This window comes from Cucurbita maxima, unplaced genomic scaffold (assembly GCF_002738345.1).
Source record: "Cucurbita maxima cultivar Rimu unplaced genomic scaffold, Cmax_1.0 Cma_Scf00025, whole genome shotgun sequence".
Classification (NCBI taxonomy): Eukaryota; Viridiplantae; Streptophyta; class Magnoliopsida; order Cucurbitales; family Cucurbitaceae; genus Cucurbita; species Cucurbita maxima.
The window spans coordinates 802,442-821,484 of NW_019272041.1; the positions used below are offsets into that span (position 1 = coordinate 802,442).

The following is a 19,043-nucleotide window of genomic DNA, read 5'->3' on the forward strand; positions in this document are numbered from 1 at the left end:
AAAACAAGTTAAGAACTTGTTTGAGAAACTCGATATACTACTTACTTGTTTTTTGAACTCTTTTTTCCTTGTAGTGTACGCTTAAAAGGTAATTCAACACAATTTCTCCAATTAGACCTATATTTCACAATTTTTCAAGATAAGTATCAATCTTAATAGAACATGTCAAAAGAAGTTGAACAAAAGAAATTGGGAGCCAAGATGAGGCCTCCGGCCTCCAGCACCCACACATGCTCGGTGTGCTTATCCCACTCGCCTAGACTGCCCACACTCGCGGTCTTCATGCTATGAGTGTCTCCCTGTCTCCCTTGCGCTCGTCTTCAACCTCCCGTTTTTTCTGGTAGATTTTTCCAACTTTTCATTAATACCGATTGTGTCCCAAGCCATATTCCACCTCTACAATCCGACCTTCATCCCGATTTCTTCTACAACTTTATAGATCTTCTTATTATGAAGCCAACAAGCCTTATTTTAATAGTTACGATGATACATTAAGTTATCGAGATTTACAACTTCGAAAATTATTGGTTTTCTTTACCTTTGTTTAAACGCTTGATTCAGCTTGAAATCGCCCTTTTTCCTTCAAGAACTTCTCGGCAACAACCTTCTCCTTCCTATTCCTGATTATTAATGAAGTTTAATCGAGCTTTACTCACGTTCATCACCAAAATCTCAAAATCCCTTCTCTATTTTTATTTTTCGACTTTTCTTTTCCTTCTTTTCAATCCTCACTAAACTCTTATAATTTTTACTTTACCAACTCCCGTAAAAGATATGGAACGTTTAGGCTAATGGTACGTCCTACAACCCTTCAACTCACAAACTCCTACAACCCTTCAACACCCAAACACCTCCGGCCCATGTGTAACACTTTTATTTTTCTTCCATTATAGCCGCTGCTGAATTTTTTTTTTAAATTATTATTTTTATTTACTGATTTCTATTTATTATTATTTATAAATAAACACATAATCTTGAATTCCAAAATACAATATACATATATATTTTTAAGATCATTAATAAATAGACTATGAAATTTGCAACAAATATTTATTGTAAGCTTAACCTTAAAAACTTAATTCAATCAAAGGGGTCTGCAGGGGCAAATGCACTATTCCATTTCAACAATCTAAAATAAATCCTACCACTTCATTGTGTTCATACGATTGTTATCTTATAATGTTGCATCAACATACTACTTGTGATCGAGGGGGTCACGGTTCGTATCCTTGTACAACAGATAGCGACTTCGTGTTTTCCCGAGTGCAGCATACCTAAAAAGATCATATAATATAAACCCAAACCCAGTTAGTTTACACTATATTGTAATGAGGATGAATAAGAACAAGTATAACATATATGCATTTGACTAACCATTGCGGTACAAAGGGAGCCATCCAAATGACGTCACCAGATTGAACAGGGTACCTATAAGAACAGCAATAATAAGAACAAGTGCGAAGTCCATGAGAAATATTTTGAACAAGAACGAAAAATGAATTGTATTTCTTTGATTTTAGTCACATGTCATAAGAACCCTACAGATCTTACAAGATAAAAGCTATGCATATCTATCTTATATTTAAAATACATGTTCGTTTGCTGATTTATTTGTGATGAATGGATGATGTCCAGAAGAGTGGAGTAAACAAGGAGAGGGGCGGAGCAGGGGGCGCCTCTTAGTTCTAAATCTTGTCTCTAATTTGCCCTCCTAAATTTTTAAAACCAAAAGATTTCTATGTTTTTCAACTTCTAACTTCTCTCTTGGTTGAGGATAGATGTCTCTACCTTGTCTAGTTAACCAAATTTAAAAGATAAGTGCACGAGAGGTTCAAATAAAAAATTTATCCCACCCTAAGAAAGTTTCCAGCTCTGCCCAAGAAAATGTGAAACTAGTTTCAAGCTTATATATATATATATACATATGAAAAGGCGATCAACGCCGAGCAAGAGGAATGAAATATTTACCAGTTTTCGCCCAAACGATAAATGCCCTGGCCCTCTAAGAGCAACAAACCATGCTGATTATAATGAACCTCCTGTCAACCATTCAACAAAAACTATAATAAAGAGGTATAACATAGATCCAATTTAAAAGGAATGTATTTTTCCATTGAATAACGTATAAACCGAATAATTAGAAGGAAGTTTAAAACCAACCAAAGCTAAAAAATGTAAGATTTGAACTTCATGAAATTACCTTAACATTAAGAAACTCCCCAGGCTCAAAATCCATGATCTGATGGGAAAAGATATTCAATAGAACTATGAGAAAGCTCATGACAGAGACAAAAGAACTAATCTTTCAATTGCAACTCATAACTTACATGGACATTGAAATCGTACACCATGGACATGGGAAGGAGCTTCCTAAGTTGAAAGATCTGGTAATGTGATACAACACAAGGAATAACTTTCAAATATATTATAGGATGATGTAAGAACATATCTGTAAGATGTTCAGAAGAACCATTTGTTCCAAGGATAGTTTATTAGTTTTTGTAAGTTTAAATCTATAGCAGTTCTTACTGAGAACTTGCATCTTTACTCATAATTTGCATATTATCAATGAATATGTGTTTCCTTTTCCAAAAGAAACTTTCAACGTTCCTATGGCAAGGAGAAACATCCTCGCTTACCTCACCAGGAGTTTCGAGGAGGGGCTGCTTGTCTGTCGAACCAATGATCTGCTTGGGGTGATGATTCTCCAGAGAAGCATACCTGATTAAATGAGACAATTCGAAGTCATGAGAGGTGAACTGTTTATAAGCAAATTATTAGCAATGTTATTGAAGTATTTCCTATGATATATGTGACACTAGATATACTGAACAGTTTCATAATCATTTCTTAGAACATTGGTTTCAGGTGAAAGAACAAATACTTACATGATGCAAGTATTGATAAATGCTTATCATGAACTGGAGTGAAGATGACTGGTGCACAAATGTGAAGCCATTTCATGTATATTATAGTTAATAGGTGGAAACAAACCTTCTTTCAAAAACCACAAGGGTAGCAGAAGAGTCACACTTCATGGAATGGTCGAAGTTCGGAGGTAGATAAGCAAACGAATCAACCTTCATTTCACAGATTCATAAATATCATCAGACTTCTCGACTATTGATCGTATCACGGGAGCAGTTTCACTCCGCAAACAATCCAATTATCAACCATAACAAACAGTCTACATGTGCACAAATCACTGTTTCCATTGAATAAAAATGAATCTATTTAGATACTTGTATTTCAATGTTAGATCTATAAAATTCAGGGTGCTGTTCTTATCTGTGAACTTCACTAGCAAAAAATCATCGGCCTTCCTGCTAGCCAACCATTCAAACAGGACAATGAAAGAATATGATGAGGGAATTAGGTACTTCATTCAACACAAACCTTCTTGTATGAACTGATTTGCAGCCTTGAAAATATCAAATGAAATCCAAATGTATGAACTATGAAGAATGACTCTTATAGACATTTCTAGGAATTAAACCATTAAATCTTATTCTTAACTACAAAGAAAGCATCTGACACTGGAGAAAAAATATGAACAAGTAAATTGACAACTCTGTCTCACCGTAAGTCTTTCGCTTATGCCTGACGAATTGGTAAGTTTCACTGCTCCTTGAACGACAAATAAAAATCTAGTATGAAGACCATAGATGAAAAATTGAAATGTCAGTTGCATGATATAGGTATTAGGTACATATCAATTTCTCTGCAATGGGACAACATAAAGAAGGACAAAGAAAGTACACCTCTCAACATCATGTGGGGGCAATCCTGATATTGATTTCTCTGCAGCTCAATACAATAAAAGTAAATATGAATAAAATATTATGAAAAATACTCGTGTATACATGCGCATTATGTAAAGGTTCATGGCAAGTTTAACTAAACCTTGCATCTGCGCAAGATACATCACAAAATGTGCACCAAGTGCTGGTGTGATTAAATATGCGCCAAGTGTTTTAGTCCTGCAAAGGATAAAAAATAATACAGGCCTTGCAAAGAATCATTAACAAGAATGTTAAAAAGTAAGATGATGACCAAAGTTACCACCCGGGTAGAGGACTAAACACTTGACTTTCCGGTGTTATCAAGGCATGATCCCTTTTGTAAACACTGCGAGTGTAACCAGGCAAATCTGCAAATAAAAAACAAGTGAAGTCGAGATAGCAATACATAGTTATCATACTTTCATTGTAAATTATTCAAATCAAGTCCCCAAAAGTAGAAGTTCCGGTTTACTGTTACATTCTTGAAAAATAAAGATCATTTTTTTTCCTTAAATTTATGAATAACGAAACCCTCATGGAGAACAAATGAAAGAAAACAAGAATACAAGCCAATCTAAAAGGAAATTGGCCTCCGATCCACGACGCTTAATTTCTTAATGTCGTCATCAAAACATTGTTAAGAGTTTTAAGACATCTCTAGAGCTTTGGTAGGATCAGTTTCTACATTTCGTTTCACTTTAAAAAATGTTAATTAGTTTCAAGCAGTTTCCATCTCGTTCAAATAGTAACTACATTCTTCTTTATTTTCATTTTATCCTTCTTTTGAAATTTATGAGCATACCTTCACTGATCACACGAGAAAATCTTTGATTTCACAACATTTGGTTGTCAAGAAAACACGAGGTATTAAATTCTAGGTAGGTGGTTACCATGAATTGAACTCTCATCAAATTTTCATAAGGTGTAGATCAACTAGTGGGAAGATTCTAACATTATACTCCACATAAACTGTATCAGAAAAGCCAGAGGGTGGTTAATAAACTGGAAAGTTGCAACAGCATACTCCACATAAGATGAATTGAATACTCAATTTCACGCCAAGAACTAAGTACTTGATCAAACTAAATAAAAAAAATTGAAATGCCGAAATTCTGCAAAACCCACTTCATAACAAGAACAATTTCTCACCACGTCTTTGTAACTGTTCATTTGATCATAAAGCCCCATACAAAAATTACCAACCTTGCAGATGAGAAGGAGAAAGAGTAGGATTGGTCACTTTATAATACAAAGGCTTCGAATCGGCACCCGAATCGATAATGGAGGGCGCTGAACAAATCCCTTCTCCACCAAATGTAACTCCAAGCAAACCTGAAATAAATTACAGTAACATGAGTTTCAATTCGCCGCAATGCAATCGATAGAGAACGCATTTCCATCTTAGAAAACAAAAGATTCAATTCGCGATTCTTCAAAGTTGAATCGGGAATCAAATGGGGAAGATATAAAGAGATACAAGAGATGGTTTACTTGAAGTGGTGATGATAATTAGAAGAGATGCTCCATGGGAGTGCGCTGAGAAGCTCCACATATCAAAACGGGAGACGGATTTTATCTTCTGATTCTGTTTATTGAATTCCGATCGAACTTTTTTTCTTTTTGATCAGGACGAATTAGAATTGGTAGGAATAACAATCCATGGTGGCGCTTTTTATTGGATGCTCGAGGTGGAGAAATGGCAGCCGATGAGCGACAGAGGGCTTCACATTCACTGGTTGATTTGAAGTCACGTGATAATTTCTTGTTTTTTGACGATGGAATATTTTATATATCTTGTTTATTTAAATTTAAGGTTGTATCTTAGATGCTTTCAAATTTATTCTATTTAAATTTTCCATTTTTTAAAAGTTTTTTTTCCTCAAAATTTTTAAAATATCTATTTTAGTTTTTAAATTTAATTTAAACGCATTAACAACAACTTCAAAAATATAACAAACTTGAAAGTTTATGCAATCCACGAGAGTCCAATGCAAGAATTGCTGCCTGCCACATGTTACAACATGAACGCGAGTACATTGATTTTAGCACAACCCTGCCAAGCGGCGGAAGTACAATTACAGTCAAGTCAGGCTTAGGTATGATAGTGTAATACGTCGAGACAACCAAGTATCACTATCATGTGTGAAAAAGGCCAGGAGTCTCCCAAACAGGACATATGTGTCATAAACTCGTCTTGGAAGGGGTGTAAGACGATGTAGATAACCTAGTAGTTGGCCTAACACACGAGGGTTGCTCCCCCAAATTCAGAGCGACTCTATGGCCCAGTGAAAGGCTGCTAACTAACCTTTTATAGTTGATGTTTAGATCAGCAATATGTCATACTGTCCTAACAAATTTTATGAGGTAGCATATCAACTCCAGTTTTAAACCATCTATTGCGATGCAAGTTGACTAAATCTAATAACAGAAAATTAGTTTACCCTAAAAATGAGATTGGTCACCTAGAGGATTGGAAACCCCAAAAATGAATGAATCACCTCTAGACCAACGGTAGGTTTGTGATGGTTATAAGAAACACTCGAAACTTTGAGGCTTACCTAGAAACTCAGATAACTGTAAAATTAGGCCTGAACTTCATAGAACTTAAAGAAAAGCCGATGGATGCTTACTAGGTTAAGGTTGCAATAGGGGTCTACAAGTAGCTTAATAACATTTTGGTTCCTTTAATTACATGGTGCACTCTTGTTTTAGTCATCTTTCAGTAGCTCCTTTAATTACACGCGGTAAATTTTTATCGTCGAATAATGAGAAGTGGACTAATTCTAGAAAAATACACATTTCTTCGTCGTTAGGACCCAAAATCTTCATTGTAGTTTTGCTACACTACATACATGAATGACAGATGAAGTTGAAGCATATATGTAGGTGTATTCGTGCCAGTGAGACGTCAGCCATGATATCCATCACTATATTGAGTGAATCACGAGCATTCACATCTCGAGTATATATATATATATATATATATATATTACTATTAATACATAAGAAGCCTACATAATTTATACTTGGTCTAGAAGAGGGATTAAAAAGTAATAATTTGTGTTTGGTTTTTTCACCTTCCAAGAGAGAGGGAGAGAACAACCGGATGCAGAAGCAAAAACCCTAGGGTTTATGATTCCGACCGTTTGAATTGAAAGCATTTCCGGCAATTATAATTTAGGCATTAAATTTGATACCGATTATGAAAGTTTTTTAAGATTTTTTTCACTTTCAATTCATCATTTTTATTTTTATCTGGTTTAGTGGAAAATAAATTATTTTTAATATCGAGTTTTGACTGTTCTAATATCTACGATAGCTTCTAAATTAAAATATAGTAGATTTGGAAGAACTCTTATTATTTGAGAAGTTTTTAACCGTTAAAAAACACGGAAGAATTCTTATTATTATTTCAAATTCTAATATATTTATTATATAATTCCTATATATATAATATTTTTAGATAACTTTTTTATAGATAATTTAGAGTTAAACTAACCTAGTTAATGATTTCAATATAAATGTAAATAAATACTATTTAGAGAAATTTTTCTTCATAATTTCTTTTAACTAATTATTTTTTTCTTAATATTTTTCTTACTTGAGACGTAATAAGTTGGGATGAATTTGACACATATGTTGAATTAAAATACGAATCCTCGTGAAGACATTTAAATCATTACGTGAAAAAATTAAGTTTCTTCCGATATTATTCAAATAAAGAACGCTGAAGTTTGATGAATTTAACATATATATTGGGTTAAAATATGAAACTTAAGCACTCCCTCAGATTCAGAGTCAAATTCTAAAATTTGTTTAGATTTGTGTTTGTTTGTAAACTTTTAATATATTTTATTTAAAATTAGGTTTAATAATCATGAATTATGAATAAATAAATTATTTTAAAAATATTTTTTTTTGAGTAACTTGACAATTTTAAATTTTTTTTTGGATGGATCTAAAAAATTCTACCTATGTACCTCTTACTTGGGAATGCATTTTTAGGCGGAAAAAGAATTTTAGACAAAAAAAAAGAAAAAAAAAAGAAAAAAGAAATGGGCAGCAAAAGCAAAAACCCTAGGGTTTATGAATCGGACCGTTTGAATTGAAAGCATTTCTGGATATTGTCCAATTGTCGCGGAGATGTCGAACAACAAGAGTTTCTCGATGGCTTCTGTTTTCTGTTCACTATCAGAAAGCTTCCGGAGAGTGCCTCCAATGGCAGTTCCAGCTATTTTGGATTGCATTTTTGCTTCTACTGGGTTATCCCCATCCGAGCTTTTTGATTCGCTTCTTGAAAATTTTCCGAAAAATATTGATGTACTTCTCTGATACTCTCCACTTTATCTGCAGGCAAATACATATTATTTATGGGGTTGAATAACTTTCTATATGCATGTGCTATGTTTATTGCCTGCACGAAGCTCATCATGGAAACTGTACTCTATGTATTTATCCATGCACGTATGTAGCTTCTATATATGTTTTTGTTGAGTTTTACAGTAACGACTTCCTTTAACTCAATCTAGAGGATGGTTGAACTAGAAAAGAGATTTGATAACTCAAAAGTTGTTTAATAATGGGGAACGGGCAGAAAGATAATAAAAGTTGTTGTCTAAGCTGGGGTAATTGTTTTGAATAGGATGTCACCACGGAGGGAAAGCTTGATGCGGATCAATGTAATTACATCACATCTTTGGTGTGCGCGCTCTGCCACATACTTAAAAAAATTGGTCAGTCATCATCTTCACTCAATAGTTTTCCAAATGCTTTACCTTTTTAATCTGCATCAGAGGGTTCCGTGTTACAAACGAGGAATGTTAGTTATTTCTTATTTTATGGTTTATGCATTACATTCCACTAGTGACAACTCGACCATCAGAATCGAGTTGATTTGTTGGACCTCTGCCAGTATATTATCTTAGAAAAAAGGAAAGGAAAGAAGATTTACATGTCTCTATACTCTGTTAGAATGGAGGTTTGTCAACAATCTGTTAGGATTTCATTTGGGCCATAATGTTTGTTATTACTTCAGCAATTGGCATTAGCTGGATATAATGTTTTAGGTAGTAACGTGCTGTTAATCATATGGTCAACTGATTTAATCATTAGGTGCTGATCCTGATGCTTTGAAGTCATTTATATGGAAAAGTTTTGTTCCTTTGATAAATAAGGCGGCTACATTGAATCGGGAAATGCTTAACCAGGTACTATTTTATAAAAGCTAATCTCAGATGATAATTGTACCTGAAATTTCCAAGCATGCTTAACCTGTTGACTTGATTTCTTGATATTAGGTCTTTGGATCATTCATTGATGTTGTCACTGAGACGAACTCTTGGCCAATTGTTGAAGCAACTCTAATTCCGTTTTGTATAAGTTCAGCTATTTATTCCCCGAACGTGCTGCAAAATGAAGAGTTGAACACCTTTGAGGGTGATAGATGTTCTGTCATTTTGGACTCAACAATGAAAGCCTATGGCTTTCTTCAATTACCATTAGCGTGCCACGTGTTGGCTGTAATGTTAGATGCTGTCCTTGGTAATAGACAAGCACCACTAGCATCAGGTGTAGTGGTGTCAAATGGGAGCCAAAAAGCTGAGGAGTTTACTGTTAAACTTATTTGGGATATTTGCAATTTATCTGAACAAATGCTCTTACAAAGCTCGGATCATCGATCTTGTGCCATTCACTATCTTCTTCCAGTAATCTTTGAAGCACTTCTTTCTCACCACTCCTTAGAGGTCTCCATTCAAGGGCAGGCATGTAGTATCTCCAGGTTAGGCTTACATGTTCTTTGAACTTTATGGTCCAAACGTGTAGCATGTTCTAGTTTTAAGAATTCTGTTTCACCTCTTTATTTTCTTATTGCACATGATTGTCTTACAGGAGTCGTTTCCTCATGAAAATATGGAAATGTTGCAAAAAACTATTTTCATTTGGAACTTTGGAGAGAAGAGATGCCTATAGGATTTTCTCTCTTTATTTATGTTTTTTCCCTCACACTGAAGAGCTTGGAGTTGCTGGAATGTGTGATGATGGAGAAGAATCTGACATAGCTGATAAAGATTTATGGGAAGAAATTAAAAGAGGCTTGGTAGTCAAACATACCTTCGATTGTTTATTGTTGATTGAGATTCATTTACTTGTACAATTAGGGATTTTAGAATGACTTGTAACAATTTTATTTCATGTTTATTTGTTGTATTTATTTCATATTTGTGGTTAGGTTGATTATGTTTGTTTGCTGAGCCTGTGTAGGTGGACAAGGAGAGCTTGGTGAGGAAACAATCACTACATATATTGAAGAAAGCACTATTGATAGATGGAAGAGACAATGCATCAGCAATTCCAAATACAATTTCAAGTGAAAAAGATAGTAATGCTCGAGGTATTACAAAAAAGGAAAGATGGGCCAATAAGGAAGCAAAATCACTGGGTGTAGGGCAAATTTGCAGCCAACAGGAGCCTGTAACAAATAGCCGGCAGCAACAGTGGGAAGCATTCATACTTCTATATGAAATGCTTGAAGAATATGGTTCACACTTGGTTGACGCTGCTTGGAATCACCAGGTTCATTCACATTTAATGCTTTCTCAATATTCTTCATCAGTTTATTATTTTATTTTATTTATTTATTTTTTGTAGTTATCATTGTTTTTTTAACTTCCCCTCCCAGTCTTTTATTGAGATTCAGTCTTAGGAGGATGTCTAGTTCTCCACTTTTTTATACATCACCTTGTTTTTTTTTTCTAAAATTGATGTGTACTTCATGTTGTGTATGTATCTGCCATGTCCATGTGATATGTATTTTGTATGCTTGTATGCATGGTAGTATCACATCCATTCTTTTTCTTTGTTAATATTATAAATCAAACGAAGTCTCACTTTGACAAAACACTGTTTAGACGAGCTAATGTGGAGGAGGCAAATTTATTGTGTCAGTGCAAAAGGTAGTCAACATTAGCCAGTTTTTTTGGTCCAAGTTCAAACGATGGAATAATTTTTTATATTGTAAGGGGTGCGTAAATGCTTGATATGTGGATGAGTCAAAATTCATAGCCTTCTCCTTTCTCTGTGGAGGGTGAATACTTTAAGATGAATAAATATAAACTTAGTGGCTTTATCAGATATTCAAGGAAAACAATTTGTCTGGAGGGAGTCATTGAAATTAGAGGCAATTATTTTGCCTTTATCTCTGCTGTTATCAGATTAGAGAATGACAAAGGGAGTAAGTTTTTCCATTGCAATTAGTGGTCCCATTCCTTGCTCTGTTAATGGCTATTAGTGGTTTGCGCTTGGGGATGTTTCTTCTTTGAGGCAGCCATCAAACTCTATGATGAAGAAGAAAGTCCTTGCCTAATGGCAATGGGTACTAGATATTACATGTACTCGGTGGATAAAAGGCATGGGCACAATTTTTCTGGGTTGCCAGTACAATAGTACTTTGGATGCGCAGAAGACAAAGGACTGGTTAAGGAGGCAAGTGCTTGAGTTCCAATATTGTTCAAATTTTTGGCAGGAAGGAAAATGATAGCCGTTAAGTATGGTGGGCCCTGGAGCACTTGCAAATTGTAAGCCCATTACAGAAGCAAGAAGTTGAAACAACGAATATTCTGCTGAAAGGTTAATGAAGTCCACTAGCCCCGATGGTTTCAAGTCAAACCAAAGGAGTTAGACTGTTCAATAATCGAATGGGTAGTTCCATTGTAAGCATTTGTAGACTGAAGATTCAGAGGGGGTTTGAAAATGATGCAAGCGGAACACCATCCGTTTATTGTATGGTTTTATCTCCACGTGATTATCTTTTTTGGGTTAATGCTATCAAAGGTTTAATTTCAGAACTATGGTTTGAGGGAATCCAAAGGATTTTGAAGACAACTCTAAAGCTTGGATGCAAAAATTCATTATCACTATGTTCAAAGCATCTCATTGGAGTTCTCTACCTAATTTGTTTGCTAATTATTCCCATAGTGATATTTGTACGAATTGGGACATGTTTATTTTTCCTCACTACGTTTTAAGCTCAAGTTTACTCATGTTTTTATTTATTATTTATTTCATTCCCCTTGAAGTTTGTTTCTCTGAACATTTTTGTATTTTTTTCATTATTTTAATGAGAAGTTCATATTTTGTTCAAAAAGATATATATTTGAGGACAAGGGTATTGATGCTTTTGATCCCTTTCGCTTCATCCTCAGATATATCTCACTTTTCAAATTCTTCTATAATTTCCCTTTTCTTGTTTCATTTCAATTGGTGACGTTTGAATATCCTGTCTTTGGATGATGGAAGATGCCTTATCCTTCTCTATTGATTATTTCATACATGGAATTTCCTATATAAACAAGAATACTTTGGTGTATGAATGGAATGTATGATAGCCCCATCTAAGAAACGTAATGAGGCTTTCCCATCCCAAGAAACTTAATGTGGCTAAGGTGGGTGGTTTAGGCTTATGCTTACTTGTAGTTTTGGATTAGGTGTTTAACTATCTTATCATCAGCTCAAGAAAGTTTTGTTTTTACAACGGGTGTATATTCATTTCTAATTTATCTAATAAAAGGTATTGATTGCTTTAATAAATCGGTTCATTACATTTGCTCGTGTGCAATCTGACCATCCTCAAGCTAAACTATTTTTTCTTACCACATAGTCATTCCGATGGAAATAGAGGGATATTGTAATATTGTTCATTATCTAGATTAATTTTTAAATGTCAAAGTATTGATTATTTTTTATATGCTATTGTATTATATATTGTTTTAAATAAATCCAATCAATTTCTTTTCTTGTTGAAAAGTGAGAATAGTTATTTATTGTACAAGAGGTTAGATATTTTCTTGTCGATGTGCTATTAAAGTTTTTTCTGGTTTCTTTGAAAGGAGAAATTATAAATTCAACTCCTTAGAATTTGTGTGATCTTGTACAGCTCTTGGCCACTACATAAGTTCCTTTTAATTACTCTATTTTTACTCGTAAAAAACTCTATTCATACCATCTACTTAGATTTGGAGGGCTTTTGTTGGACCCTTCCAGCTTTGGAATTGGAACTCCTCTTCCCTTTGTTCTTTGTCTATTTTTAATGGATTCGTCTTGTTTAAAATAATAATTTTTTTTAAAAAAAATCAAGATAATTTAAAAGTTTTAAACGTGTGTAGTTTCCTCAGTGTTGTTTCTAACTACCAATGTTTGCTGGCAGATATCCTTGTTACTACAAGATCCGACATCTACTAATTTTGACAGCTTCACTAGTGGCTTTCATCAGAACCAAATCAAAATGTCTGGCGAAATCTTTAGTTGGATAACAATCTTGTGGGTTCGGGGATTCCACCATGAAAATCCTTTAGGTACCACCAATCTGTTCATTAGTTAATTGGATGGGTGGGAAAACTGGAACTCAGATGTCATGCATCTTTTTGGATTAAAATTTTAAGTGTTTTGTTCGATGAATTATGTCATTCCTTATTGTTTAATGCAGTTAGATGCTTGATCATGCAGTCCTTTTTAGCCATTGACTGGAAGAAACATGTACCCTGTTTAAAGTCATTGCCAGAATTTTTTATTATTGGACCTTTCATTGAAGCACTCAATGATCCTGTGCAGCACAAAGATTTCGGTCAGTCCATATTATATTGATGCCGTCTGGGCTATCTTCATGTTTTAAGTGGGCTGGAGCCTGTTATATTGAAACAATGGATTCTCGTTCCATCTAAATAAATAGTTCGCTCAAGACATTGTCCACATAAATAGAAATCTTGTTCGCAATTGGATGGGCAGTAATTTTGTGGTGGATGAAAATGGGGATGTCCAAATTTCGTAGTAATTATTTTAATGGTAGCATTATGGCCCCAATTGATATGATGACGTATATGTTTGTTCAGGTGTAAAAGGAGTTTACTCATCCAAGACAATTGAAGGTGCAGCCCATTTTATACGTCAATATGCAAATATTCTTGATGCAGGGTATGTATAATATTCTTTTCGGTTGGTAAGAGTTACTTTGTGGCAGAGTTATTTTGAGGGAACTGACTGACTGTGACAAAACATTGAGGCAGAGTCTTCCTCATGGTGTTCTCTCTTCAAGCCTGTTGCTTAGATTTCGTTATTTGTTATTATTTTATTTTGGCTTGCTTTTATTTTTTCTTTGTAATCTTTTCTTTATACATTCTTGTTTTTTATTACTCCCACCTGGAGTTCGCACCTTTGAGGCATATATATATATATATATATATATATTTTTTTTTTTAATGAAAAAGTTTTGTATCTCCTTAAGAAAGGATAAATCCCACCTAAAACTAGGACGAGTCAGAGGGACAAACAAAATTGTCATAACTAATGGTAATTTTTAAATTCAAGTCAAAATTTGAGCAAAATTACAAGTTAATGTTTGCATTCAGACCAAATCCTAATAACAGACGTTGTATTCTATTTTGCAAAATTCCTCATGATAATCAACCATTTGTTTGGGTATTTTTGTCACAAAGTTTGTTTTGAGATTTGATGTGATTGTTACATGTTTTATATTCAATATAAATGTAGGACGAGAGTGGTATTTTTGCAGCAGCTCACATCGTTGGCTAGGAAGAAATCACTTGGTCGAGTTGGGTTGATCAGCCTATCTGAATGCATTGCTTCAGCTGCTTCAATATTTGGATTCGACAACAATAGGGAAGGAGAGTGCTTTAATGGCTCTTCACTGTCAGCCCAAGGAGATTTGATAGATTCTCCGGGGTGCAAAATGGAATTGCTTGATGATCTGAGATTTGTGGTTGAGAGCAGCAAACAACACTTCAATCCTAGTTATCGCATTCAAGGTTTATGGTTATTTCATATGGTTAAATTGTCATTCATGTTTTTCCTTAATGGTTGAAAATTTAAACTCAAATCCGTAGATGGTCAAAGAGTGAATAACCATTTCACATTCATTGGTGTTAGTTTGTGCAAAAGCTCTGGAGGCTGCTGCTTCTGTCTTATGTACATCGGACTTGGCTTTTGAGGCTGTTCTGCATTTTATTTCAGCACTACCACGAGAGGCTACTGACTATGGAGGTGAGAGATAATTTCTTCATTTTATGTTTATATCTCTTCTGCTTAATTTCTTGTACCCATTCTTACTGTTATTCAGTGCTTCCTGTGATATTTGCTAGAATCAAACGTGTATGGTAAAATATGTTCTGTTATATGACTTCCTTTTTGGGTTTATATCCTTGTATACATTATTGCTTTTAAATTGAGCTTGCATTTATATGATAAAATCAAATATATATGGTAAAATCAGTAGTTTTATGTGCATTTCCTTGTTCATCTCAGTGTTGAGGACATTATAATTGTCTTTCATCTGCTTTTTGTGGCTTATTCTTATCTCTGTCCCTTTCTTTTCTAGGTTGCTTAAGGGGAAAAATGCAAAATTGGCTCTTAGGGTGTGGTAAGAAGTGCTGTAGTGGCAGTTGCTGCAGTACTGAGACAAAGTTTATGAAGAGTCTTATTGAGTTTCCTAAAAGATTTACTAGTCATAATCATTCATCCGATGCTTCTGTTACTTACGATGACGAAGAGTTGGAAGCATGGGAATCTGAGGCAAAACGATGGGCAAGAGTGGTTTTCCTTGCAGTCAAGGAGGGACATCAATTAATACATATACTGACGGTTCATCATTAATTTCTTTTTTCTATTATCTTTATAATGAATGAGTTTACTTTTGAGGTACATTTCTTAGGAACGTAGACATATAATACCTTTCAATGGAGAATAGGAAACCACTTGTTAATTGCGATGAGAAATTTATTCTAGAAGATCTAAAATAAAGAAATATATATTGTTATTATTATTATTTTTTTTTATAGTAAATGGAGAAAATTTGAGTTTATATGATGCCAGAACGGGCTTCATTCTTTTGTTTTTCTTTATAAGAAAGCTTAGAATATGTTTATTACTGACAAAAAGGAAAAAACTGCCTTGGGGCCAGGAGAAGAGGGATACTTCTCCCCAGAACAACTAAAAGAAAGCTTTCCAATTGTATCATGAAGCCACTTTTATTACAAAAGAATTTTGTGTCTAAAATACCTCCAAATATTTGCAACCGTTCTTTGATTTTTTTTTTTTGTGGATAATTTTAATAACAAAATTCATTGTAAATTCTTTTTCAGTCTAGTTGGAAGTAAATCTCATCTTCATAACTATAGTTAAACTTTGTGTTTTAAGATAATAGTGTTACTATACTGAATTACATTACTAAATGTTAGATTATCGTAAAAATATTGAGAGAGAAAGAAGGAAATCTGATCCTTTGAAGGTGCCTTATATATCCTCCTTTCTTGAAGTTGTATTTGCCTCTCGTAATTCTGCTTTGTACTTGTTCAATAGCCTTGCCTTTCACTGTTCTGCCCAGAGGCTCCTGTCTGTGTGCACCTGCTCATTGTTTTGTACTTACATTTCCTTTGTTGGATGAAAGTTTTGATGTCATCTGTATTATCTTGTGTAGTTTATTCTCAACCGTGGTGTAAATATTTGCAAACAGAAGAGTGATTTGGAAGGTATACGTGTGAAGTTTCTAATACTTATCATGAGCTTGGTTCAAGAACTTCAATTAGTTGAGGAGAAAATTTCTCATTGCAACTTCAAATATGAATCCAAGGATGAGTTTACCTTGTCTCAGCCAAGTGACTGTCGGAGTTATGCAGAACCAACTATCTTGATCCAAAAACTTCCCAACCTTTTTTCGTCTCTACAGGTATTGGAAGTCAGTTGCACTTATCTCAAGGGGTTTCCTTTGGCAGTTTGTATCTTTGAACACTTCCCTTTTCATTAATCAATAAGACTTTGTTTCTTGTTCAAAAATACCTCCGGGGTTTTCCTTTTATGGAGCAAAACCTACTAATTACTAAATGTATGTACTTTTTGGCTTTCAGGTAGAGTTGGTTTCTTTTGCTGCCGTGTCTTGTTCCATATTCTGGTCCGAAGTCAAGTCAGATGAGACAATTTTACCAGGTTCTGTGAAAGGGAAACTTGGAGGCCCCAGTCAACGTCGGTTACCATCCTCTATTGCTACTTCCGTTCTGCTAGCTGTATGATCTTCAATTCTCTTTAGCTCTTAAGTTGTGGATTTTATCCATTCTATTAATGTGGCTATCAGAATCTAATAAATAAGATTACAGGGTCTAGAGGCCTGGACATGCATGATGCAGTTACTTGATTATTGGGTCTACACCATTTCCATTTATGTGGACTTTGAACAAGAAAAAAACTTTTCATTGAATAAATGATCTGAGCTTAAACTTAGTTCTTTAGAGTTATTGTAGATTTTTTACACATGAAATCGTTGTATTCCTCTATAAATTATTGTACACTGATTAATACAGGCCTAGCTTTGATGGAGAGGATTTTGTTAGGTATCTAACCCCTATAATCTGTAATCATGTAGAAAAACACAAACAACTGATATATTTATAGTTCTTCAATATACAGTGGGGTTGCAGCCGATTGCATTACCAAGATTAAGAAACACAAGGAAAAATACATCCAAACACTAGCTGTTTGAGAGAGGTGGAGATCTTTCCTCTAGACACAATTGTCCACAAAATTCCACACTCCCAACAAAACACCAAAATCCCTACTAAAACCCGTCCCACCTTGACCATGCAACAGATGCACAATCCCTTACGGTCCCGTTCTAACTACATCTCCTTACTTTCCCTTTTGCCACTTTCTCTGATATGCATGCATAATAGGAGGTCCCCTGGGTCAAAAATACACGTTGTCCTCTAGGTGGAAATCTGAAAACAGTCATTTTATGAAATTCGGCTCTTCCCATGTAGCATCACACTGTTGCTGTCCTTTTCACTGCACAAGCCACTCTTCCTAGTATAAATCTGTGTTCCAATAAGTTAATTTCATTCATGGGCTCTACACTCCACTCAAAGCTATCAGACAGTATAGGGACTTGAGGTGCAATGATGTCCTGGTTCCCTAACATTCTTTTCAGTTGTGATACATGAACAACATCATGGATCATTCCCGGGGGGGGGGGGGGGGGGGGGGGGGGGGGGGGGGGGGGGGGGGGGGGGGGGGGGGGGGGGGGGGGGGGGGGGGGGGGGGGGGGGGGGGGGGGGGGGGTGTTTAAGTCGTTAAGCTATAGCCCCAACTCTTGCCAAGATCTTGGACCAAAGTACTTCGGAGCCAGGTCTTATTTGAAGCTTATTTCCATTCCGACACCTTGGAAAAAACAAAACATCCTGGACCTGATGGTTGTACAGCATAGTTCTATAAAAATATTGGAACATCTTTAAAAGAGACATGATGAGGGTCTACAAAAATATTGGAACATCTTTAAAAGAGACATGTGAGGATCTATAAAAATATTGGAACATCTTTAAAAGAGACATGTGAGGGTCTATAAAAATTGGAACATCTTTAAAAGAGACATGATGAGGGTCTATAAAAATATTGGAACATCTAAAAGAGACATGATGAGGGTGTTCCAATAGTTTTTTAAGACTGCTATTATAAATGCAAGCTTAAATGAAGCTTACATTTGTCTTTTCCTGAAGGTGGGTGCACATAAAGTTGGAGACTTTCGATCCATTAGCCTCATCTCTTGCCTTTAAAAAGTCAATGAATGAGTGCTATCTTAAAGGCTTAAAAATGTTATTCCTACCACGATTACTAAGTATCAATCCGCCTTTGTAGAAGGCAGACAGATTTTGGACACATCGTTGATTACGGATGAAATTGTGGAGCTATGTGCCAATAGGAAGAAAAAGGGCCTAATGGAATAAGCAACACCATGCTTGGAACCTTCACATGAGAAGAAACCTCAATGATGATGAATTAGAGGAATGGATTAGACTCATGAACCTTTTACATAGTATCCACCTTTATGCCTCAAAGGACCGATGGATCTGAAATTTGATTTCAGTATTTTCCCTTCATGAAGTGCCCACCTTTCTGCCTCTACCTCAAAGGACCGATTATGGTGGCTAGACCTAGACAGAAGCTCAGATGCACTCTTGCATCCCCTTCATGAAGCTATTTGGTCGGACTTTTATTCTAAGAAATAAAAAATTTCCTACGGAGCTTGGCCACAATGGCATCAATACCTATGAAAGATTGGAGAAAAGGTCTCCATATATGGCCCTTTCTCCTCATTTCTGCACGTCGTGTAAAGTTGATTCTGAATCTCAGAGCCATCTGTTCATCTTGTGCCATTTTGCTGCCAAGTTTTGGAAGGAGCTCTTCGCCTCCTGCCGTTGGTCTACTGCC

The 19,043-nt window shown here is 35.2% G+C and overlaps 2 protein-coding genes across 6 annotated transcripts in view; one reads left to right on the plus strand and one right to left on the minus strand.

Annotated features, from left to right (window-relative positions):
- Positions 1-1,026: 1,026 nt before the first annotated feature.
- LOC111498454 ((S)-ureidoglycine aminohydrolase) lies at positions 1,027-5,334 on the minus strand. Its single transcript, XM_023149713.1, has 13 exons — positions 5,274-5,334; positions 4,986-5,114; positions 4,063-4,150; positions 3,904-3,980; positions 3,762-3,801; positions 3,581-3,647; positions 2,995-3,080; positions 2,640-2,721; positions 2,328-2,384; positions 2,201-2,239; positions 1,969-2,039; positions 1,375-1,428; positions 1,027-1,274 (listed from the first exon to the last, which is right to left on the minus strand). The coding sequence occupies exons 1-13, from the start codon at positions 5,332-5,334 to the stop codon at positions 1,196-1,198; spliced, it is 930 nt and encodes a 309-aa protein (XP_023005481.1). The 3' UTR covers positions 1,027-1,195.
- A 2,489-nt stretch (positions 5,335-7,823) lies between these two features.
- Positions 7,824-19,043, plus strand: part of LOC111498319 — a 33,548-nt gene continuing 22,328 nt past the window's right edge. For 4 of the 5 annotated variants that reach the window (XM_023149476.1, XM_023149475.1, XM_023149477.1 and 1 more), the window contains exons 1-14: positions 7,824-8,102; positions 8,425-8,515; positions 8,895-8,989; positions 9,080-9,561; positions 9,672-9,879; positions 10,044-10,355; positions 12,985-13,132; positions 13,264-13,401; positions 13,667-13,748; positions 14,325-14,599; positions 14,721-14,834; positions 15,169-15,431; positions 16,267-16,515; positions 16,694-16,849. In XM_023149476.1, the coding sequence (XP_023005244.1) occupies positions 7,926-8,102; positions 8,425-8,515; positions 8,895-8,989; positions 9,080-9,561; positions 9,672-9,879; positions 10,044-10,355; positions 12,985-13,132; positions 13,264-13,401; positions 13,667-13,748; positions 14,325-14,599; positions 14,721-14,834; positions 15,169-15,431; positions 16,267-16,515; positions 16,694-16,849 (2,790 nt within the window). In that variant the 5' untranslated portion in view covers positions 7,824-7,925. The other variant, XM_023149478.1, reaches the window with a different exon arrangement.